This window comes from Xenopus laevis, chromosome 7L (genome assembly GCF_017654675.1).
Source record: "Xenopus laevis strain J_2021 chromosome 7L, Xenopus_laevis_v10.1, whole genome shotgun sequence".
Taxonomy (NCBI): domain Eukaryota; kingdom Metazoa; phylum Chordata; class Amphibia; order Anura; family Pipidae; genus Xenopus; species Xenopus laevis.
In genome coordinates, this window is record NC_054383.1 from 20,647,223 (window position 1) to 20,672,766 (window position 25,544).

The window sequence follows — 25,544 nt, forward strand, 5'->3', positions numbered from 1 at the left end:
AGATGTACTGTATATTGTGAGTGGGTCCCTAAGCTCAGTAACGGACAGCTGCACTAAGCATGTGCAGTGAATCAGCTATAAGAACATGGGGAGCTACTGGGGCATCTTTGGAGACAAAGATCTTTACTGCTAAAGGGCTGTGGTTGCCTTGGGCTGGTGCAGAAATCCAAAACATAATGTACAACATTTCTAGCTACTTCTAGTTAGGCTTTAGTTCTCCTTTAACACTGCAATGTTTAACCCTTGTTATTAACACAGTAAATATTGTATCTCAAAGTACTCCTGTGCTTATATCCTTTCAGTACTTGAATAAACAGTTACTTTAACATTTCCCTGATTTTACATTTTTTCGGATTTTAAATAATTTTTTCCTGGATCCCTGAAAAACGTAAAGTGGGAGTTCTACTGTATTTACGGTTACAGTTTGAGGGCTATGGATTTGATGAATGTACCTTTGGAATTCTCCACGTTGTTCAAGGCAGGGGCTGGGCACACTACAGTGGGGGTGATGTTTGGGTCAATGCACAAGGAAGAGCAGAGATTCTTAATGATTTTGGGGTTGGGGCAAGGCGTCCTTGATGTGCATTGCTGGAGGAGCTTTGCTATGCACGTGGCTGCACAGTTCTGAACGACTGTGTTCTCCTCCCTTTTCACAGCCTCCATGAGAGGTTTGATGACGGGATTTAGTTTGTCGGGAAGCTGCTGGAGGTTCACAATAGCGCAGGCACCAAACGTGTGGACTCTCTGTTGCAGGACTTGCCATTCCTGACTAGTTTCCATGACAGTCATTTGAACCTGCTGTCGTTTGGCATCTAGCTGCTGAAATTGCTTGGAATTAACCAAAATGCCCGATGTAGCTTCACTGAAGACTGTGGTGACCTTTGTAATGGAAAGATTACAACAATCAAATGTTTTAAGACGCAAATTAATCTTACAGCATTATCCCATTACAAAGCTTAAATGGGTTGTTCACCTTTGAGATCTTTTAGTATGATGTAGAGAGTGATATTCGGAGTCAATTTGCAATTGGTTTTAATTTTTTATTATTTAAGGTTTTTGAGTTATTCAGTACCTCTCTAGTATGCAGTTTTCAGAAATCTGGTTGCTAGGGTCCAAATTACCCTAGCAACCATGCACTGATTTGAATAAGAGACTGGACTATGAATTGGACAGGGTCTAAATAGAAGGATCAGTAATAAAAAGTAACAATATATTTGTAGTCTTACAGAGCATTTGCTTTTTGGAAGGGGTCAGAGAGGCCCATTTGAAAACTGCAAAGAGTCAGAAGAAAAAGGCAAATAACGATAAAACCATAAAAAAATAATAAACCAATGAAAAGTTGCTTAGAACTGGCCATTCTATTACATACTAAAAGTTACCTTAAAGGTGAACAACCCCGTTAAGGCAATAAAACCCAAAATAGAACAGGCTCTATATTATAGGTGCCTGAGAGCAGAGTTTTCAGTAAACCAATTGGCTGTACTATGTATTTTCTATGAACTACATACTCTACAACTGGAAACATTGTTTGACATCAGGATAAAAGTGCACAGAGGAAACTCAATTCATATTAAAGGAACAGTAACACCGAAAAAAAGTAAGTGTTTTGAAGTAATAAAAATATAATGTACTGTTGCCCTGCACTGGTAAAACTGATGTGTTTGCTTCAGAAACACTACTATTGTTTATATAAACAAGCTGCTGTGTAGCAATGGCGGAAATTGAAAAAAGGCTATATGGCCCAGGTTAAATAGTGGATAACAGATAACACCATTATGTTCTATAGAGCTTACCTGCTGTGTAACCTGAGCCTTTTCTCCTTTGAATGGCTGCCCCCACTGCGACACAGCAGCTTATTTATATAAACAATTAGGGATGCACTGAATGCAGGATTCAGTCTTTCAGCAGGATTCGGACAAATCCTTCTGGCCGGCCGAACCCTAATCCTAATGTGCATATGCAAATTAGGGGCAGGGAGGGAAAAATGTCTTCGCCTTCCCACCCCTAATTCGCATATGCAAATTAGGATTAGGTTCGGTATTCATCTGAATCTTTCGCAAAGAATTCGGCCGAATCCAAAATAGTGGATTCGGTGCATCCCTATAAACAATAGTAGCGTTTCTGAAGCAAACAGCAGTTTTACCAGGGCAGGGCAACACTGCATCATATATTTATTACTTTAAAACAATTTCATTTTTTGATGTTACCGTTTCTTTGTTACTTTGTCAAGAAGTAATACAATGCAAGAAGGAAAGTCCTTATTTACAGTTCAATGAAATTAAACTCACCAGATCATTGGCTTGGTCTATCGTGAACACACTGCAGTTCACTTTATTTCTGATGTCAATTTGCGACTCAGCCAGTGTGGAAATGAGCTGTTTACACTCATTTTGCATCCGGGTAAAAGGAATCGCTATTTCATCATAATAGAGGTGCTCAGAAAGGACAGCAAGCAGCCGAGGCTGAACAGCAAGGGCCACAGTCCGGCATTCCTGGGGAAAAAAAAAGTAAAACAAACATTGGCATAAGAAATAGGTACAGAGCGAAATGTATAGGTGACAATTGTACTATTTAACCTTTGGACTCCTGGGTTCTACTTTTGGATGTTCCGGATCGGTGCCTGCCTACAACAAGCTCTTTCCAAGAGCTTTACAACACTGAATATTATTGCCACTATGGTGTTAGCATTCAATAACTGCCATCTCTGCTAACGTCCCTATAAAGGGACTGATGTACGGTGTTCACAGACAACAGGTTAAAAGACCAGTAACTTTTTTTTAAAAATTTGTTTCTACATAAGGAAAAAAAAAACCCACCAAGACATAATTTTAAATTTCGCAAAGTCTTCATTAAGAAATAACTTACCGATTCTCCATTGCGCTCCTCTGCAGAAAGGCGGCGATCAATTGTGATGCTCAATTTCTGCTCCCTGCCTTTTATATGAGATAGCCAGGGAAGAGAAATCGAGCGCCGCGCAATGGATCGCCGCCCTGTCGCCGTTTCTGAAGAGGAGCACAAGTGGAGAATCGGCAAGTTTTTTCTTAATAAAGACTTTAAATTTAAAGTTAAGTGTCTTGGTGTTTTTTTCTCGTTAAATAAAAACATTTTTTTTTTGGTTACTGGTCCTTTAATTAATAATGCTGGATCACTACAAACAAGAGAAGAGAAAATAATATATTTACCTTTTGTATTGCAGCCCACTCACTTATAACTAGGGCAACACTGATCCGCTGCAGGGCAGACTTGGAGTTCAAATGGAAAAGCAGAAGCTGTGCCAATGATTCCGCAGGTTTTATTTCTTGGGAGGCATTGTTTATACTTGGATCACAAATGCAGCAACATAATGAACCCAGTAACCTGAATGACAAAGAGTTGTGAAACGAATATGTGAAACATTTAAATAAATGTGGTGCAATAAAACAATATTACACTCTGAATCTAAAGATTTCGGTAAACAACTACAGATGACAAATAGGACAGACTGGATTGCCAATACCCATTACCATTTCCTTGGGCTAAAAACAGTGATTTAGAACTCCCTCTTGGCCTCACTGCTTTGCGATACAGAAAAGCTTATTACTGAACTTAAAGCCAAGTAAGAGCTTTCCTTAAAGGAATACTGTCATGATTTTTAGGATGTTGTTTCTAAATGACACGGTTTACACTTCAAATAATTCACTAACAATTCAATAAAACTTAATTCCTCAACCAGAAAGTGTATTTTTTTTTTAGTTATATTGGTGTGTAGGCAGCCATTTTAGGTCATTTTTCCTGGTCATGTGCTTTCAGAAAGAGCCAGCACTTTAGGATGGAACTGATTTCTGGCAGACTATGGTTTCTCCTACTCAATGTAACTGAAGAAGTCGCAGTGGGACCTGGATTTTACTATTGAGTGTTGTTCTTAGATCTACCAGGCAGCTGTTATCTTGGGTTAGGGAGCTGCTATCTGGTTACCTTCCCATCATTTTGTTAGGTTGCTGGGGGGAAAAGGGAGCAGGGATATCACTCCAACTTGCAGTACAGCAGTAAAAAGTGATTGAAGTTACATGATTAGGGGCAGCTGGGAAACTGACAATATGTCTAGCCCCATGTCTGATTTCAAAATTTAATATAAAGAAATCTGTTTGCTCTTGAGAAAATGAGAAATGGATTTCAGTGGAGCAGGACTATTAACTAATGCATTTGGGAAAAAAAAAAAAAAAACACATCCGTGGAGTTCTACTCTAACTAAGACTTGCTTTTTCTCCCTGCACATTGGCTTGAAAGGACCAAGGATAAGGAGAACTACAACCATCACAATTAATTCTAAAGTGCACAAGTATGTTTAGAAAAATTACACTAATTTTTTCTATAATTTACTTCTTCCCTACGGCCTGCATTTAGATTATTATACAGCTGAGACTTAAAAGATCGGTAGAGGGACATACTGACATTTCTCATACATTTCTATATTTTTTGTGCAGACAGACACCTTTGGTTTAAGCTGCCCTTTTGATTTACTTCAGAAGCAGTATATCATTAATAAAAAAAATGATACTAACTTTGCAGCTGCAACACGGGCTCTTATAACGACGTAGTCCCTTGTAGATGAATCCTCATTCACACTGTCAGATCCAGCAATATATTCCTGGGTAATCTCCTTTGTCTGACTTTGACACTGACGCAGTTTCCCACCTCCCTTTTCCTAAACAACAAAAACAGCAAGAGACGTGATCAATAATACATTAATAAGTGTTTGGTTGCAAGGGTAAATATGTAAATGTGACCAGTCTCTAACTTTCAGAAAAAATCCACAAGAAGAAATTTTGGAAAATGGGGCTAATGCAAAGCTTTTTTCTTACCATGAGCCAGCACAATAAATACAAGAAAAAATCCTACGACCAGTTTGTTAAACGCAACAATTGAAAAGACCAGCTGCCCCACTGACGTTAGTCAGAGGGTTGGGAGGGACAATAAATGATGGCAGCCTTTTTCCTTGGTGTGCAGGAGACCCACAGAGAGGAATTTCCCTAAAAAAGATGTAGCAGAATAATAGTGCAGTGGGGAAGAACTCCTGCAATGTGAGAATTGTGGTACCATGTCTTATCAATTGCTGATGTTGAGTCTGCTGTAAGATACAGATTTTTCCAAAAAGAGGCCTTGATTTCCAGCAGGAATTGTTAAAGGGGTTGTTCACCTTTAAATGAACTTTTAGTATGATATAGCGAGTGATATTCTGAGAGATTATTATTAGTGTTTGAGTTATTTAGCTTTTTATAAAGCAGCTCTCCGGTTTGTAATTTCGGCTGTCTGGTTGCTAGGGTCCATATGTCCATAGCAACCATGCCGGATTTGAATAAGAGACTAGACTATGAATAGGAGAGGCCAAAATAGAAAGAAGAGCAACAACAATAAACGTGTAGCCTTACAGAGCAAGGAAGCTGGAAAGAGTCAGAAGAAAAAGGCAAATTATTTAAAAACTATAAATTAAATAATGAAAACCAATTGAAAGGATGATTAGAATCTGCCGTTCTATAACATACTAAACTTTAACTTAAAGGTGAACAGCCCCTTTAAGAAGTCAAAGGATATTGTAAATCAGACAATTGTTTAACTCATGACATATCCCACACTGCGCCAACAACCTCTAGCAGAGCAATGACTTCTCAGCTTGGAGGTCAGGGTGATTTGGGAAACATAGTTCTTGAAGCGATGTTTCAAAGTCAGTTTAGGGCAAAGACACAAGGGAAGATTTAGGTGCCCAGCGGCTAATCGGCTCTTCTTCGTGCTTCCCGCTGGCTAAAATCCAAATAGCCAGCGGGATGGCACTCTGAGCGCTTTGTTTTCCAAAGTTGCCCGAAGTTTCCTTGTGAGGCAACTTACGAATCGCTCAGAGTGCCATCCCACCAGCGATTTGGATTCTAGCTGGCGGGAAGGCTTTTCCAGGAGATTAGTCGCCTGAAGAAGAGGCGATTTGTCACCGGGTGACAATCTCCCCGAATCTTAGCGTGTGCTCTTACCCTTAGGAGAGATTTGTGATGATCACTTACGTACACATCTAGAAAGTTCTGGATCTATGACTGAATGCAGCAGATAGAGCAAATTTAATATATTTGTACCCTTGCTATATACAAGGGAACAAAGTCCAAAAAAAACAGTTAAGGTAACTTCAGCTCAGTTCTGGAATGCAACACTTTTCTTTTAAGATGATTAAAAGGAAAACTCTCTGCTCAGAATTCATGCCTACCTTTGATTTTGCTTTCACCTCCAGCAGCATGTTTAAATCAATAGGTATATGGGAAGGCTGCATCATTAAACACAACCAGGCTCCCATCCAGGGACAAGCAGCTGCAACCACATACTGTACAGAGGCCTTGTTTAGCAATTCCTGCCATACCTGCAGAGAAAAACAAGACGTGAAAGAACAAACAAAAGTTTGAGAACGGGTGCAGTGTTTCAGTCAGCAGAAGAATGTACCTTGAGGATGAGGTCAATGATTTCTTGATTGCTTTCCAAAATACAGATTTGAAATATATGCCGCATCATATCTTGTAAGATGGGTGTCAGCCAGCCGGAACAGTTCTACATAACAAAAAAAATATGGCAGGGATTACAGGAGTATACAAACAAGAGCACAATTATTAAACATGATGCAAGATACAGAAGTGAACAAAAAAAGGATATAAGAAGTGCAAAAATTGGGTGCGGTCGGGTTAAGGATTGTATCTACATGAAGGGCACAATAGAAGTGGCCATCCATTGCAGTCAGCAGCTTATTGTACCCATGGGCCTCAAAATAATGCCTGGGGATTTGCATGATATTTGTACATGGGGACATTTTCAGAGTATGTAGCTAGGTTGCATAATGCGGACCTTAGCAACCAGATTGCTGAAACTGCAAATCTGCTGAATAAAGCTCTAAACTCAAAAAACACAAATAAAGAATGAACAAAAGAATTGCAAATTATCTCAGAATATCCCTCCCTACATCATACTAAAAGTTAATCTCAAAGGTGAACAATCCCTTAGCATCGTGATTCCAGAACAGAAAAAACCTCATCGTTTGTGCTTATTAACTTGCACTATTTTAAAGGGGACCCGTCAACCTGGCTACACAATTAAATGGTAAAGATTACAGGGGAATGTGGGGAGAGCAGTGACATCTAGGAAGTGCTGAATGGAAAGTAAAAGTAATTTCTGCCCCACCTCTATGACTAAGGCATAGAGGAGGGGCAGACAATATTTGATTAACAGCTGAGATTTTAAAATGATCTTACAACAACTATGAATGTTTTAATAAAAATAGAAATCTGATTTCAGGTTTAATTTAAAAAGGGCTTATACAGATTTGTGTGTCTGGATGACAGGTCCACTTTAATGACAACTCGACAAAAGCAACATACTGTTTCTGCAACTGTAGTTGCAAGTCCACTCATATAAGTTAAGATACCCAAGGAATGGAATCTATTAAAGAATGTTTGTGACTTGCAGTTTTCTAGATAAGAGAACTTTCTGGAACATGAAGTGCCATGCCTTGCTTCACCAAGAACAAGGTACAGCATTACAGAGAAAAAAAAAAACCCCACAATCGATCAAAAAAAAAACAAAAAAAAAAAACCTATTTGTTAACTTCTAACCCGACCCGCGACACCGGAAGCGTGGTCAGCATTCACTGGAAGTGACATCACTCCAGAGACTGATTGACCTGGGTACCCAGACAATCAAGTTATCAGGAATGTTCTGCCGAAAATCTGACTGCTTTGCAGGTATTCCAGACAGCAGACTATGCATACACTCAATTTTAATCAAATATTCCGATTTCTGATTTTTTTTTTAATTCTTTTTTTTTTTTTTTTAAAGATTTTATTTTGCATGTTTTAAAATTTACAAACCGTTGAGATAGTACTAAAGGAGAGAGAAAGGAAAGGAAGGAAAGAGGGATGCAATACAAAATGAGGCAAAGGCACCAAATTAGAAAATTCAAACAGACATTTTGCAGTTCAAGCCAAGTACCTCATAAACCCTTATATTTCTCAGGACAACCTCTTGCTAAGTAAGTCAATTTTTGACTTGTAAGGGAATCATTTAACTTTTGCCAAAATCGTAGGGGAGGAGGGTCAAGAGATTTCCAGTGTATTAGGATAGCCTTTTTGGCTTAATATAGCAACTGTAGTAAGACCGAAGTTGTAAGTCGCCTATTGAACATTTTATCTGTATATATCTCTCTCTCTGAGATTGATAAGTCAGGAAGCAATTTAAGGGTGTCCCTCCACATTTCATCATCTAGCAAGGGAATATCTCTGTCATTTAATTTTGTTTTTTTCCCCAGAGGAGAGAGACCTGCCGAAGATCATATAATGTAGAACCAAAACAGGGATTTCTGAGTTTTAAACATAATATCCTTTTATTCGGTAAAGAAACAGTATCTTGTACTTCATAACAGCACAAATCCTTTTAGTAAGCAAAACAATTCTATTGGTTTTAATTAATATTTACATGATTTTTTCTAGAAGACTTTGAATTTGAGAGCCAAATTAAGGGAAATTCTGGTTATTGTCATAATTAAGGGGATGCTAGGCTCTGGATAATAGATCCTATACCTGTAACTTTAACACAGATACTTAGGGGTACATCATAATGTGAGATTAGCCGTTACCACAGAAAAACTCACTCACTTTCTATTTATTTCTATGGGATGTTAAGAAATGTATTTATCAATGGGAGAAAGTTAGAGCTCACCATTTGATTAATCCGTTTCTAAAAATCCCATAGGAATGATTGAAAAGTGATCAAGTTTTTCGGTGGTAACCTCTAATCTAACATTTTGATGAATCTGTCCTAAGCGACCTTAACCTTACAAAAAAGAATTAAAAAAAATAAACCAAAGAAGAAAATACACAAAGTTTGTCTACAAAAGTGTCTGCATTTTATATAATGAAGTTACTGCATCAGCCTTGATGTTCAGCATCCTTGCAATATTAACAGTCAGGGCCTTCAGACTGCACCTCATAAAGTGAAGAGTGGAAAATACCTTATACACTTGAGAGCTTTTACAGATGTTTCACTACAATAATATGTACAATTGCTCCAGAATTCACTTTACTTAATGATGGACATGAAAGGAAGGATAGCAAAGGACCGGAATAATTTACCTGATCCTGCGTTGATAATAAAGTGCATAACGTTTCCAATGCTGCCTTTCGAACAGAAGATATTGTGTGGCGTAAAAAAGGCCATACTCTTGGAACCAAGACTGTAAGTGACTGCTGAACACTAAAAGGAAAATGAATAAAGATAACAAGTTTACATTCAAGGTCCCTCACTTTTAATCATCATTATGCAGTGCTTTCAGCTTATATGTCTTACAACCAAGTAGCTGCTAGCAAACACCAGTTGGATTATTTATATTAGGCATTTAGTTTTACGCCTTAAATTTTGAGTTAAATTAACCCATTGCAAGTTTGACCAGTTTAAAATCATTTCTAGTTGCCGCTCGTACATACATAACCTGTTATCCAGAATGCTTGCGACCTGGAGTTTTCCGGAATAATTTATTAAACCCAATACAATTGTTTTACCTCCAATAAGGATGTATCTATCTTAACCCATATCTTAGTTGGGTTCAAGTACAAGGTACTGTCATTATTATAGAGAAAAAGGGAATCATTTTTAAAAATGGTAAAGGATTAAAATGGTGCCTATGGGAGGCTACCTTCTTATACTTTGAAAATTTCTGGATAATGGATCCTATACCTGTAGGGATGCTTCCATTATCCACTCTCGTGCCAGCACTCTCAAAAAGAATAGTGTGCCTGGGTGCAGAATCAAGTAAATGTAACAAAAACTTTAGAGTCCGCACGCTCAGGACTTAAAAAGAAAAACTTTTTTTTTTTTCCAATACAAGCTACTGAATGATGTTTCGGCCGCCCTGAGGCCTTTCTCAAAGTTATATGTGCTTTAACCATGCAGTCTCTGTAGGAAGAAATAATTGATAGCAATACTCACTTGCATTGCTGAACCTGAGGATACATTAAAAGTGAGGAGAGTAGAGTCATGATGCTATTGGTAGATGCTGTCAGATCATCCAACTCCAGCAGAGCATCCCACAGTGTGCTTATTATGAATGGTACCTAAAAAAAAGACAAAAAAACAAAAAACTATAGTAGCCAAGTAACATCTTCTTGTTACAGAAGATGCTAAACTGGTTAAAATTGTAGCTTGAGTGTTTATACTAATTCACATTCCAGACCATTAAGAAGGACCGGTGAAAATGCCTCTTCCATTATTAGGCAATAGTCATTACCTGCTTAAACTGCAGTTTGACAAGGCTGTCCACGACAGGCACTAGGGATGCAGCAGCAACAGCACGTACATCATCATCAAGGTCCTGCAGACCTTCAACTATTGCTGGCAGCGCTTTAGGTAATAAAGTATTAATTAAATCCTGCAAGACAGTCATAAAGTAATAGTTCAGTACGGACATGACACTAGATATGCTGCAGTTATTAACTTATGTCATTAACTAAAAATAAAAAAAAAAAAAGTATTAAGCAATCTATATAATAGAAATTTTACAAAATTGAATAAAGTAAAAATTTTCTGGGAAACAAGTTTAAAGAATTAAGCTGTATTACTATTTACAAAGCACAGCAACAAAAAGTGACCAATACAAAGGGTAAAGAAGGCCCTGCTTGTTAGAACACAGTCTAAAGTACACATGCATTCCACTGAACCCTAGTACAGGTATGGGATCAGTTATCCGGAAACCAGTTATCCAGAGAGCTCTAAATTACGGAAATGCCATCTCCCATAGACCCCATTTTTTCCAAATCCAAATGTAAAAAAAAAAAAAAGGGATTCTTTTTCTCAGTAATAAGACAGTAGCTTGTACTTGTTCCAAACTAAGATATAATTATCTTTATTGGAGGCAAAACCAGCCTATTGGGTTTATTTAATGTTTAAATGGTTTCCTAATAGAATTAAGGATAAAGATCCAAATTACAGAAAGATCCATTATCTGAAAACCCCAGGTCCCAAACATTCTGGATAACGGGTCCCATACCTGTAATTCAGAGCAAGACATTATAGTCTATTCGCTTTCCTGAATAGCAAATCTGAGATTTGCTCTACAGCCCATTAACTGAAAATGAAAGTTATCTGAACTGCAGAAAGGCAAAACGGTTACTCACCTGCCGAATAGCTAAAGCATACTTAATTCCTAGCAATCCTCCGTGTCTCACTTCCCATTGCTCCTGATTTAGTAGCTTCAGCAGAATCTTAACAGTGTTGTGCACACCATTTTCATTCATGTGTTTAAGAACAACGCCCAGTGTCTGAGCACAAGTTTCCCGCACAGGGGCAACAACCTAAAGAAAGTAACAAACTTTAAGCAAAACAAACTTGGGGTTCTTTATTAGGCCAGCTGGAGAACGCAGAACTTTCTGGCAGAAAGGATTTCTACATTTGTTCCAGTGTGGAGAATGCATTTTAAATCTAAAAGCACAATTACATTAAAGGAGAAGGAAAGCTACCAAAGCAGTTTATTGCCAATAGCTTAGCCACAATAGTACACTATTTATTCTGTAGAATTCTGTACCATACCCATAAACTCTAGAAGCTTTTTGTTTGTTTAGGATAGCAGCTGCCATATTAGCTTGGTTTGACATCACTTCCTGCCAGAGTCTCTCCCTGCTCACTCATAGCTCTGGGCTCCGATTACAGCAGGGAGGGGAGAGGAACTGAGGAGCAAACTGAGCATGCTCAAGCCCTGGAGGTTCATGCTGAAACAGGAAGTCTGATACAGAAGCCCATGTGTACACAATAGAATGAAAGAAATGCTGACAGAGGACTCAGAGCAGCATTACTTTGAGGGTTTACTGGTGTATTTATATTGACCTTTCTGATAAAGCTTAGTTTTAAACTTTCGTTCTGCTTTAAGCAGTAAAACATTACCAGTGCAATGGTGAATTGGCTTCTGTATTGTACAAATGGGTAGTTCACTTTTAAGTCAACTTTTAGTACGTTATAGAAAGGCAAATTCTCTGCAACTTATAAATGGGTCTTCATTTGTTATAGATTATGAATTTACCCAAAACTATTGCTCTGCAAGGATACCATTTTATGAATTCTTTCTATTCAGGCCCTCTCCTATCCATATTCCAGTCTTATTCAACCACTACCTGGTTACCATGTTGAACTGAACCTTAGCAACCAGATAGCTTTCTGTTCCACGGCTCTTTATTTTTGGAAGTAATGGGAAAAAAAAAAAAAAAATCAAAGAAATGAAGACCAATTGCAATTTGCCTCAGAATCTCTCTACAGCATACTAAGTTAATTTAAAGGTAAACAACCTTTTTTAAACTGTATTTTCAAAATAAGAAGACTTAATAGCAGATGTTCTTGCAATTCCAGAGGAACTAAGGCACTTCTTCCTTTTAGAAATACAGTGGAATGTATAGAACGAAATCAAAACTCAATTTTTATTGACATAAACCGTGTTTTTCTGAGCACTTTAATATAGCAAGTTTTCTATTTTCAGCAATTTCTGAAAGATGTGCATTATTAGACTGCTAATACTCTGGTCTGGTATTAATCCTACGTCTAACTGAATACAGGAAAAGCATAGATAGGTTAAAGGGATACCGTCATGGGGAAAAAAAATGTTTTCAAAATCAATCATTTAATAGTCCTGCTCCAGCAGAATTCTGCACTGAAATCCATTTCTCAAAAGAACAAACAGATTTTTTTATATTCAATTTTAAAATCTGACATGGTGCTAGACATTTTGTCAATTTCCCAGCTGCCCCAGTCATGTGACTTGTGCCTGCACTTTAGGAGAGTAATGCTTTCTGGCAGGCTGCTGTTTTTCCTTCTCAATGTAACTGAATGTGTCTCAGTGGAACATGGGATTTTACTATTGAGTGCTGTTCTTAGATCTACCAGGGAGCCGTTATCTTGTGTTATGGAGCTGCTATCTGGTTACCTTCCCATTGTTCTTTTGTTTGGCTGCTGGGGGGAAAAAGGGAGGGGGTGATATCACTCTAACTTACGGTACAGCAGTAAAGAGTGATTTTAGTTTATCAGAGCACAAGTCACATGACTTGGGGCAGCTGGGAAATTGACAATATGTCTAGCCCCATGTCAGATTTCAAATTTGAATATAAAAAAAATCTGTTTGCTCTTTTGAGAAATGGATTTCAGTGCAGAATTCTGCTGGAGCAGCACTATTAACGGATTCATTTTGAAAAATTTTTTTTTTCCCATGACAGTATCCCTTTAAGGTCATTTACATTCTTTGCCCTTGGAGAGCTGCTGAGACATGCCTGCCTAACAGTAGAAAAGTGTCTAAAGTTAAAAATATCTCTGAAACCGCTTTTAAAAAAAAATAAATAAAGAGGACCATACAATTACAACTGTATAGGGGGCTAACGAAAATGATAAACTTTCTATGCTTAAGGGTTGAATCAGAACAACATTTTTGGCAAGTATACAAAGGCGAGAAAACCTGGTTAGTGCTTACTTCATCCGAGACAAAATCCCCAAATCGGTCTAATGCAAAGACACACAGGAGACGAATAGCTAAGTCCTCAAGCCAATCCTGATGTTGCTGCTCCATCTGTTGAGAAAGAGAAAGTAAAACTACATAATCTTTTTTTCCTGTCAAAACCAAACAGGAGACCCATTGCCTTTTTAAATTACATCTAAATTAAGTCTAAGATCTGAGGTCTACTAGCTCCAAAGTTCCATATAAATACAGACAAAATAATGTTTTGTTTATCAGAAAGTTGCAATTAACATTTAGAGCGCCAACATATTGCTACATACATAATACTGTACACGCCAGGGCAGATATGTATTAAGAGTCAACACTACCTTTTACATTTTTTAAGCCCAGTGGTATATATTTGATGGCAAGTAGTGATGGCACTGGAAACATCACCAAATTGGCCAATGGTTATCACCTATATTACCAGCATAATACTTTGAATCCCATTCATTTTGCCACAGGTCACTAGATACAGCAAAGCTAGAAAACTGCATTTAAAATCGCTATATCTGGGAACGTATAATAAATGTTCATTTTTGTTAACACGCTAGAAGTCCGTACAAGATATTTTTATATTTTTTTTATTTTAGAGCATTAAAAGTAGGAATGCACCAAATCCACTTTTTGGAATTCGGCCAAATCCATAGTGAAAAATCCTGCTGAATACCGAAGCGGAATCCTAATTTGCATATGCAAATTAGTGGTGGGAAAGGAAAAGGTGGGGAAAAATGTTTTTACTTCTTTTTGTGACATAGTCACGCAATTTCCCTTCCCACACCTAATTTACATATGCAAATTTGGATTTGGTTCGGCCATGCACAAGAATTTGGCCGAATCCTGCTGGAAAAGGCACAATCCTGGATTTGGTGCATCCCTAATTAAAAGAACTACCTCCATGAATTTAAAAGCCCCCCATTGATTGCACACTATGAACACAAGTTGTCATAACAGATAAGACCTTAAATTAAAGTCTATGGTGCACCTGGACAGATTGGGAGGCAAATATAACCAACGAAAGGCCACCAACAGTCCTGACAAATTAAAATATTCGGATTGGCAATTTACCTCTTCAAGTGTGCAATCTGAAATTTTACCTCCGCTTCTGCCATGAGCTTTGAGGATTTCCCTGACACCTGTGCCAGCACCATGGCGTACCTAAATAAAAACAAGCATATAGAAATAAATTAAATTTGTTAAAATTTTACTGCACTCCAAAGCCAGTGAACCAGTTCACCGATTCACAGTTCCGATCTGGTTCACTCGCTTTGGATTGCGGGCCCTTTTAAACTTTATACAAATGCTTTGACCCAGCACCCTCATCCACGTAAGACTGCTCAAAATTAACAAACAATCCTTAAAGGAACTGTAAAAACTGGTTAAATAGATAGGCTGTGCAAAATCAAAAATGTTTGTAATATAGTTAGTTGTAACTAATGTAATGTATAAAGGCTGGGGTGACTGGATGTCTAACAATAGAACACTACTTCCTGCTTGGCAACTCTTGTTTTCCACTGATTGGTTACCAGACAGTATTTAAATTTTTCATCCTATCAGCAATTACTGTGCCCCAGTACTCTTGGCAGCTCTATGAGACAAGACAAATATTATATTCTAACAAAGTCTTTAATAATACTGTAAATCCAGCACAAATCTCATGTACTTTAAATCCAGCCTTGCATTTAAGGAAAAGGCCACATGTGCGAGAGGAGCCAGAGAATATCGAATGTATAACCTAGTACAGGTATAGGACCAGTTATCCAGAATGCTTGGTTTTCCGGGTAACAGATCTTTCCGTAGTTTGGATCTTTGTGCCTTAAGTCTACTAGAAAATCATGTAAACATTAAATAAACCCAATAGGCTGTTTTTTCTTGCAATAAGGATTAATTATATCTTAGTTGGGATCAAGTACAAGATACTGTTTTATTACTACAGAGAAAAGGGAAATCATTTTTAAATACCGGTATTTGGATTATTTGGATAAAATAGAGTCTATGTGAGATGGCCTTTCTGTAATTCAGAGTTTTTTGAATAATGGGTTTCCAGATAACGGATCCTATACCTGTACTGCCCAGCAGCTAAGCAGGCCATTCCCTTAAAAAAAAAAAAAGCCCAACACGGTTTAGGTCACATTAAATTAAGCCCAAGCCAGCCACAGCCATTGACTGCATTTGTAACCAGAGGCTAAAATAGTATCCCCCCCAAGAGCAATAAAATAAATAATTTACTTACAAAAAAAAAAAAAAAAATGATAATATATATCTATTGCTTTAGAAGGCAAACTTACCTCCCAAGAAGGATTAAATAGATCATTACAAAGTTCTTCACAAAAACTTTCAAGGGGCCACTCATTTATCTAAACAAAGTAAAAAATGAAAGAAGCCGTCAGCCCATGGTTAATAATGCATCAATTTGCTTTTCTCCAGTAACGATCTTGTAACACAAGCAGCTTTTTAACAATGTCACGCTTATAACTTCTTGCGAGTCAAAGTTGAAGACAAGCTGTAAACCATTGAACAGGCAATACAAGTCCTATGTCCAAAGTTGATAATGCCATTTTTTTTTTGTATTCAATTTGCCATTGCTAAAATAAGAAGAGCAAGGCAGAAGGGATGAAATTGCATACATAGTTATTACAAAAGGAGCATCTTGAGGTATGCAAAATTGCTTTATCAAATTTGTCCAATCACGCTGAAGTGGAGAGTTAGGCAACTTTGGAAAACAAAGCACTCAGAGTGCCATTCCGTCTGCGATTTACATTTTAGCCGGCGGTAGGCAGTTTGGGGAGATTAGTCGCCCGAAGAAGAGGAGATTTGTCGCTAGGTGACTTATCTCCCCAAATCTGAGCGTGTGCCCCGATCCTTAGCAGGCACTTCCCAACATGCAAGGGTAGGTGGGACTGGGTAACTGAAGCAAACCCTGCCACCTTACAAATAGAAAAAGTAGCAGTTTTAAAAAGGATTAATTTGCTACACAGAATTAAATCCTTAAAGGGATACTGTCACGGGAAAACATGTTTTTTTCAAAATGCATCCAGCAAAATTCTGCACTGAAATCCATTTTTCAAAAGATCAGATTTTTTTCAATTTTGAAAAATTTTGAAATCTGACATGGGGCTAGACATATTGTCAATTTCCCAGCAGCCCCAAGTCATGTGACTTGAGCTCTGATAAACTTCAATCACTCTTTACTGCAAGTTGGAGTGATATCACCCCCTCCCTTCGCCCCCCCCCCCAGCAGCCAAACAGAACAGTGGGAAAGTAATGAGATAACAGCTGCCTAACACAAGATAACAGCTCCCTGGTAGATCTAAAAACAACACTCAATAGTAAAAGCCAAGTCCCACTGATTCAGTTACATTTAGTAGGAGAAATAACAGCCTGCCAGAAAGTAGTTCCATCTTAAAGTGCAGGCACAAGTCATATGACCGGGGCAGCTGGGAAACTGACAATATGTCTAGCCCCATGTCAGATTTCAAAATCGAGTATTGCTCTTTTGAGAATTGAATTTCAGCGCAGAAGTCTGCTGGAGCAGCATTAACTGATGTGTTTTGGAGAAAAAAAAAAAAAAATAATCATGTTTTCCCATGACAGTATTCCTTTAAAGACAAGTCAAGGTGGGGGGGGTGGAATTTAACATTTGCTATAAACAAACTTTCTTCCATAAAGTTTTCTACCTCTGCCCAAAATGTATCCATAATGGGACAAGCATTGAATACAAAGGTATTTCCCTGGGGCTGTCCAATATTTGAATTAAAGGTTATCTGGGATAATGACCATAGAGTGGAGATCTGATGTAGGCTTTCCATAGATTCCATGGATCATGAGATATTGTATGAGGGTGCAATTGCTGCTGATCACAGACAACTATAGACAAGTATGAATGAGCAAAACAATTCCAGTACTATGTATATCTGAGCCCAGCCCAAATCGAAGGAGGATGTGGAAATGGACTAGTAAGAAAATGTTTAAACAGCATATATCAAAACAAAAAAATAAATAAATAAAAAATAGTTCTTGGGTAGCTATATTGTGCTCACAGGATTTAAATATCGGGTTCTTGTATAACTGACACACAGCACCACACACACAGAAATAATCCACACCAACACTGTACCTCATCATAAGGTGAAGAATTGTCAGGTACGTTATCAATCAACACTTTGGAGTCGGTTGCTGGCTGGTTGATTACGACATTTGTTACTTTTCGCCGTTTTTCTTCTGGCTCCCCATCTGTACTGTCACTGCTATAAATTAAAAATTCAAAGATAACGAGGGGGAGAACAGTGATGATGGTGGGGATAGTACATTAATTTCAAATAATGTTAGTGTATTTATAACAGTCAACCATAAAATGTATAGTGTCCCCACTCCACCAAAGCTATATTCTCTCCAGTCTATTCTTAAGTTCTTTTTCTTGCTCTTTTCTTTATTCTCTCATTCCACCCCTTTGACCTTTCATGTGCTCCTCTAACCTCCCATTGCACCTTGTTTCAGGGTCTCCACTAAACCAGAAGTTAAAGGGATCCTGTCATCGGAAAACATGTTTTTTTCAAAACACTATCAGTTAATAGTGCTACTGCAGCAGAATTCTGCACTGAAATCCATTTCTCAAAAGAGCAAACAGATTTATTTTTTTTTAATTCAGTTTTGAAATCTGAGATGGGGCTGGACATTTTGTCAATTTCCCAGCTGCCCCAGTCATGTGACTTGTGCCTGCACTTTAGGAGAGAAATGCTTTCTGGCAGGCTGCTGTTTTTCCTTCTCAATGTAACTGAATGTGTCTCAGTGGGACATGGGTTTTTACTATTGAGTATTGTTCTTAGATCTACCAGGCAGCTGTTATCTTGTGTTAGGGAGCTGCTATCTGGTTACCTTCCCACTGTTCTTTTGTTTGGCTGCTGGGGGAAAAAGGGGAGGGGTGGTATCACTAACTTGCAGTACAGCAGTAAAGAGTGATTGGAGTTTATCAGAGCACAAGTCACATGACTTGGGGCAGCTGGGAAATTGACAATATGTCTAGCCCCATGTCAGATTTCAAAATTTAATATAAAAACATCTGTTTGCTCTTTTGAGAAATGGATTTCAGTGCAGAATTTTGCTGGAGCAGCACTATTAACTGATTCATTTTGAAAAAAAATATTTTTTCCGCATGACATTATCCCTTTAAGCAGGGGAATTTTGAAACCGGAACATAAAGCCTTAAGTTACAGATCCCCAGTCTGGATGCAGGTAAAGGAAAATGACTGCTGCCCAGGCTGCGATAATAAACTCACACAAAGCAGTAGGAACATAGATATTGCACAATGACAACAATAGAAGTAGGATGCCTTTTGTATAGACATTTTTACCTGTGGCTTGTGCACGTGGATCCCAAGTTTACTACAGTGTGCTGAATACCATAATGTTACTACAAAGCTTTAAATAGTTTTGTTTGGATGATTAATATAAAAAAACAATAAAAAAACCCCAAAAAACAAAAAAACAAAAAACAAACTTGCCTTTTTTCGTTGGTCTCAATGGTATCTCTAGATCTTTGCTTTGCAATCAATTTTGCCATTCGTTTAGCCTTATTTTTTTGCCGGTTACTCATTCCCGGAAGAAATTCTGAATCTATGAACTCTGCTGCCTGTATTAAAAATAAAACAAACACAATTAATGTATTTATACAGCCTGTTTTACAAGCATTGTGAATGCATTGGTTGACAGTTGTACAAGTATATGATCAGTTATCCTATAACCTCTGTATTACAGGAAGGCCATATCCCATAGATTCTATTTTGAGCAAAAAAACTTGAACTTGATCCTGAGGTAGAGTCCAATAGAATTTGATTATAGGAGGCAATCAATAATTCGGTTTGAAGTTAAAAGGATTCATTGGAAGACTTAAATTAAGAAGATCCAAATTTCATAAAAATCCCTTATCTGGAAAACTCCAGGTCCTGAGCATTGTAGAGAACACGCCCCAATATCTGTATATAGCTAGAGTGAATTATTTTATGTGTAAGTGTAATTTAGAAAAAAAAAACAGCACACTTCCCCCCCCCCCCCCCCCCCCCCAAATTCCTTGTTGATGATTTTGGAGAGAATACTACTGTAGACAAAAAAAAATGCAACCATCTAACATGATAAACCATTTATAAATGCAACTGGCTCATAAAAATAAATTCTTTAACACATTATTTATTAAGCTATAGATCAGGACTAAATAATGTATCCCTCTCATCTGCTTAGGACGGGTCTCCATGATCTTGCATACAGTGAAGTCTATTTCTAACATAGACAACACCACTTAACATGAGGGGGGAGATGTAACGGGTCGAATAGTAAATTAGAATTTTCCAGTGTCAAAATACACACAAGAAATTTAATTCTCTTACTCAAATGTAAATTCAAATGCACATTTATCACATCTCGACCATGGAAACAGTCCTAATTTGAATATTTGCCACCTAACACCTGCCAAGTTCCTGTACAAGTCAATGGCAGAGGTCAGTTGAGGAATTTGGAGAGGTTTATAGCCTTCCTGACATTCAAGTTTCTTTTTGGGAGAAAAAAAAAGGATTCGTACGAATTGAATATGGTTCGGAACCATTCGATCGAATATTAGCCGTTCAAATTTTTTCGAATTGTGAGTATATCCGAATTTAAAAAAAGACACATGAATTTGAAATTAGACCTCTGATAAATGGGCCTCGAAGTGTGTAACCGACCACAAGGTAGTTCTTGGGTTGCAAAACTAGTTGCCAGACTAATTCCCAAAAAAGTTAAGAAGCCCTCCTTTAATAGTAGGTTTAGTTGTTGAAAAAGTCTTTAGATTAGAGAAAAATTATAAATATTATGAAAGTACTGATGACAGTCTCCGCTTTAATATTTTATTTCTATCATGTATTTGCTACCCAAGGTCTTTCTATGCAAGTTGTGATTTAAGCAAATTTAAATTTTACTAGAGCATCTGACTGGCTATGTTATAGTCTGTAACCACAACAGGACTGTTTACATTTCTAATTAAAGTACACAAAAACAAGGAAATAGAACTCTAGTACTAAAGCTCATGTCAATACAACTCCACATAAATAAATATTTTTTCATGCACAAACTAGCGTCTCTTTTTGCATCTATAATGCTTGCAGGGCTTACTTACAGGTTTACTTAGAAGTGCAGTAGTTGGCATATAATCCAAGTCTTCGTCATTAAAAAGTTCTTCAGTACTCATGCCTATTGCAGCTCCCATATCAAGGCCAAGTTTTCTCTGTAACAGCTTTCTTTGTCGAGCTATCCTTTCTTTAGGATCAACCTCCCCTTTAAAAGAGAAAAAAAATTGTATTACGCTTTGTAAAAAAATAAACAAAACAAAGTGCTGGATACCACAGCCAATTATCAATGTGTGCAGCCAGCAAGTTAGGTACAGGTATGGGACCGGTTATCTAGAATGCTCGGGACCTGGGGTTTTCTGCATAACAAAGCTTTCCATAATTTGGATCTTCATACCTTAAATGTACTAGAAAATCATGTAAACATTAAAGGGGTTGCCCACCTTTGAGCAATATTTTGAGACAGTTTGCAATTAGTTTTCATTTTTTTTATTTAAAGGGGTTGTTCTATACCTTCAAACAACTAGTTGTTTTCCCAATAGATTACCAGAAATAGCTTTTTCCAATTACTTTTTATTTTCTATGTGTCACCGTTTATCGAATATTAAACTGTAAAGTGCCTTTTTACCTTCAGCTCTGGGAGGGGGGGGTCGCCGACCCTTTAAACCAGGGGTGTCCAAACTTTTTGCAATGAGGGTCAGATTTGGCGAGGTGAAAATGTGTGGGGGCCAACCATTCTTTGAACCATTAACATTATTTAACTCGTTTAAATATTTGGGCACATTAGTGAAATGATCTGCCACTTGGTCTATACTGCTGCCTGTGTGCTGAAGCACACATACTGGCACGTAGTGATGCACTGCTATCTTTAGTTCACTGTACAGTCACGTCAGTATGTCTATTGACACCTTCAGCCATAAAGTAGTATGCGAGAGCGGTGCGTCCCTACATTCCAGTACGTGTCGATTGCTCACACCTTCAGCACACAGGCAGCAGCATAGACCAAGTGGCAGCTCAAACACCAGAGACAGGAACATTCAAAATTAAACAGATTTTGCAAAAACAGTAAAAAATAAATAATGGAAAGTATTTGAAAAAAGTCTATTTCTGGGGAACAATCTGAAAACATTTTTGGAAGGTGAACAACCCCTTTAAAGGTTTGAGTTATTTGGCTTTTTATTCAGCAGCTGTTCAATTTACATTTTCAGCAATCTGGTAGTTAGGGTCCAAATTACCCTAGCAATCATGCACCGATTTGAATAAGAAACTGGGATATGAATAGGAGGAGGCCCTGAATAGAAAGATGAATAAAGAGTAGCAATAACAATACATTTGTAGCCTTACAGAGCATTTGTTTTTTAGAAGGGGTCAGTGACGCCCATTTGAAAGCAGCAAAAAGTTAGCAATTCTGTAAATTGGAGCATTCTGGTTAATGGGTTTCCGGATAACGGATCCCATACCTGTATTAGTATTGCGCATATGCTGTCAATATACATACAAAATAATTGCCTGCATTCCTTTTTGCTTCCAAGAATTTTTTTTTAGATAGTCTCCGCAATTAGATGAATCTCACTGCAAGCAAGATTAATCTGTAGTCATGTTTTCTTCAAGAAGCAGGAATATATGGAAACAGAGGGCTCAACTAAAATGTATTTCAAGCTAAGTTGTCTAGAGTATAAAATAGGAAATACATATTCTTCTCAAATGCTTCTTAATGGCCTTTAAACTGCACTTTCCCAAACCCATAGCAAAAGCTTTGGGCCCTTTATCGTGCCCCCAAAGTTTCACCACTGATAGACAATCCACCTTGTATTATTAAAATTCTAAAAAAAAAAAAGTTGCCAAACTAAAATCCTGTGCACACCTCTCACAAAGAGCTGTAGCTTCACTTCAGAAGTCTATACCAACTGGAAGGGCAATTGTTTATATATGGTTTAAAAGCAGATCTCAGTGCAGTTGCACTCAATTGTTCATATTTTCCTACAAGGATAAAATGACAAGGATAGATATATGCAAAAATATAAATAAATAAAAAACCCTACAGACTTAAAGGAAGACTGTCTAAGAAAGTGAAAATGCAATACCTGTTTTGTCATCTTGGACTTCAAACTCAGCACCAGCTGAGCCCAGAAGAGAAGCCCCATGTTTTAATAACCTGGAAATATCAAACCGATCAAAACTAAGGCGATCAAAAGGAGAAGATTCCTCATTCGAACATTCCACACCCGGTTCTACAAAATGGAAAAATTGATTACATACAAAATCCAAATAATTGTACTCAACGTATACATTAGAGTTACAGGGGAACTGCAGGAAAAACAAATGTTTTGGTATACTGACATTTGTAAATGTAGTTGCTATTGAAATCAGGGTCTGTGTTCATAAAAGTCTGTGCACTACTGTAAACAATGCAGCAGCAACATTTAACCATATTATTTTAAGAATGATAACCACCAAACAGGAAAATAGATACTGCTTTCAGTTGCAATTAAAAAAACATCAATAGTTTTTAACCTTGCTTGTAAATTGTATGCATTTTAAGATTCTTAAATTAAATTTTACTGCCGATACTATAAAGAGTAGTTTATTATTTTAAAGGGGAGAAAAAGGAAAAGGTAGGAGCATAATAGAAGACATTACCTTTCTTTAACCTTGTGGCTGGATTCCACTCAGGAATATTTTTCACAATTGCTTCCACGGCTTGCCCTGCAGCAATGCGCGTATCCCAATTTGGACTCCTCAGGTAAACTAAAACCTTAATACAGTATATCTCCAAGTTACAATAGTGATAGACAGGCTCACAGACACATTTGCACTTGCCAAAATAGATGCCAGAAATGAAGAAAGAAGAAACTGCTGCTATCTTGTGTGCCTAGGGATGACAGTCTCCGCAGAATATCAACAGCACCATCAGTTGTGATGCCTTCTCAAATATCCTCCTTGGAGAAAGCTTTCAATGACAGCTCCCACTCATGAAAGGGCAAATATGCTGAGGAGGGATGTTATTGAAAATATTGCATTTCAGTGAAATTACTGCAGAACACTGAAAAGTCAGCAGCCTTCTGGGAAGTAGAATAACCTCAATTAAAGAACCAGTAACACCAAGTTGTTTTAATAATTATTTCCCCCCAAAATAGCTTTAATGATAGGTAAGGCTTACTTCCCCTTGGCTTTTTTGTTTCAAGTCTTCAGCTTGAATTTGACTTTCAAAGTTCGCCGTAGGAGAAAGGTTGAAAAGGTGATAGAACAATGGGAAGGTAATCAGATAGCAGCTCCCTACCACACCACATTCCTTGTTAGGCTGCTGGGGGTGAAGGGGAGGGGGTGATATCACTTCATCTTGCAGTACAGCAGCAAAGAGTGACTGAAGTTTATCAAAGCACAAGTCACATGGATCGGGCAGCTGTGAAACTGACAATATGTCTATAGCCCCATTTCAGATTTCAAAATGAAATATAAAATCTGCCAGGCAGCACAACTGTATTTTCTCCCCCAGCATAAACACCATGTGTGACACTAGCCTTAGTAGTAGTATTTCACTGTATTGTGCACCATCTATACTTTCTATTTTAACCAGATGTCCAAGTCCTTGGGATAAACAGCCACAAAACATATTTCACAACAATAACAATGGCCCAGTCAAAGTCCTAATCTCAATGCAACTGGGCATCTGTGACACTGCTTGGAAACAGAGGCCGTCATGCAATATCTGGCCAACCTGAAGACAAACCTACCTGGGAGAATCAGTATGTTTCTTCTTAAAGGGGAACTATGGCGAAAATGAAAATTTAATATTAAGCTTCATCATACTGAAAGAAACTTTCTAAATACAATCAATTAAAAATTCTGTATAGTTTTTTAAATAATCCAGTTTATATTCACTATTCTTGTCAGCATCTTTTTCTCCTCATTCAGGAGTTGGGTGTCAGATATGAATTGACAGTTAGATCCAATATATCTTATAGGGGGGCTTCTTTTGCCTAGAAGATGTATTAGAGCTCACTATTAAAACCACCAGACATCACGTCTCTCTACATGCAGAATTTGTGCCAACGGCACTGGAATCAGCTCTAATTCATCTGCTAGGAAAGGAAGCCCCCCTCTAAGATATATTGGATCCAACTGTCAATTAATATCTGACAACAACTCCTGAATGAAGACAGAATGTGGAGAAACAGATGCTGAGAGAGGAATAGTGAACATTAACTTTATTATTTCATAAACAGTACAGTATATTTGATTGTATTTAGAAAACTTCTTATTCCACTATGATGCTTATATTAAATTCTCATTTTCACAATAGTTGCCCTTTAAAGATATATCACCTCTGGTCTGGTTGACAGGTTTGCAATCAGTACATGTAATATTGTGCACCCTAAAGTGTAACATTTCCAAGAGGTCATCAAGAATCGATGGCTTGTGATTTGGAGCAACGGCCGTTTATTTGCATAGATGCCCCAGACTTACTTTAGATAATAAATTGTTGAGTTCATGGGGATGGAGTTTGACAACTTCTCCAAGCTGCTGGGCCGCTGCTTTCCTTGTCACAGGGGTTGTTCCAGTGTCGAGCAAAATGAACAGCCGGTCCAACCTGAAAATGATAAGCAAAGAACCTTTATAAAGTATAGAGTGGCCATATATACCAGCCCAACCCTCTACAATGCAAAATATACTATAAAAAGGGGTTTTGCAAGGGACTGTCTATAGACAATTGTTACTATACTCATTTGACACTGTAAATAAAAATTAGTGTGCAAAGTTGCTTCCCCCCCCCCCCCCAATAACTGTTCGAGCTTCATCACAGACAAAGTGCTTAAAGGGAAACTTGTCAAAATGCAAATGTAATAGAAGCTTTATTGTGCTAAAATTAGAAGTTTTCTAAATATATCAATTACAAATTTTTAGCCATTTCTGAAATCAAGTTAATC

General features: G+C 37.7%; 1 protein-coding gene across 1 annotated transcript in view; it reads right to left on the reverse strand.

The window, feature by feature from the left end:
* Positions 1–25,544, reverse strand: part of btaf1.L (B-TFIID TATA-box binding protein associated factor 1 L homeolog) — a 58,949-nt gene that overhangs the window by 25,990 nt on the left and 7,415 nt on the right. Inside the window, exons 2-20 of the mRNA XM_018225191.2 lie at positions 25,084–25,207; positions 23,257–23,371; positions 22,701–22,847; positions 20,667–20,824; positions 19,024–19,151; positions 17,640–17,769; positions 15,811–15,879; positions 14,591–14,680; positions 13,499–13,594; positions 11,169–11,345; positions 10,283–10,423; positions 9,985–10,109; positions 9,132–9,252; positions 6,457–6,561; positions 6,227–6,376; positions 4,542–4,684; positions 3,183–3,357; positions 2,289–2,492; positions 453–879 (exon numbers count right to left, since the gene is read on the reverse strand). Coding sequence (XP_018080680.1) covers positions 453–879; positions 2,289–2,492; positions 3,183–3,357; positions 4,542–4,684; positions 6,227–6,376; positions 6,457–6,561; positions 9,132–9,252; positions 9,985–10,109; positions 10,283–10,423; positions 11,169–11,345; positions 13,499–13,594; positions 14,591–14,680; positions 15,811–15,879; positions 17,640–17,769; positions 19,024–19,151; positions 20,667–20,824; positions 22,701–22,847; positions 23,257–23,371; positions 25,084–25,207 — 2,825 coding nt within the window. The remainder of the gene's footprint in view (positions 1–452; positions 880–2,288; positions 2,493–3,182; positions 3,358–4,541; positions 4,685–6,226; positions 6,377–6,456; positions 6,562–9,131; positions 9,253–9,984; positions 10,110–10,282; positions 10,424–11,168; positions 11,346–13,498; positions 13,595–14,590; positions 14,681–15,810; positions 15,880–17,639; positions 17,770–19,023; positions 19,152–20,666; positions 20,825–22,700; positions 22,848–23,256; positions 23,372–25,083; positions 25,208–25,544) is intronic.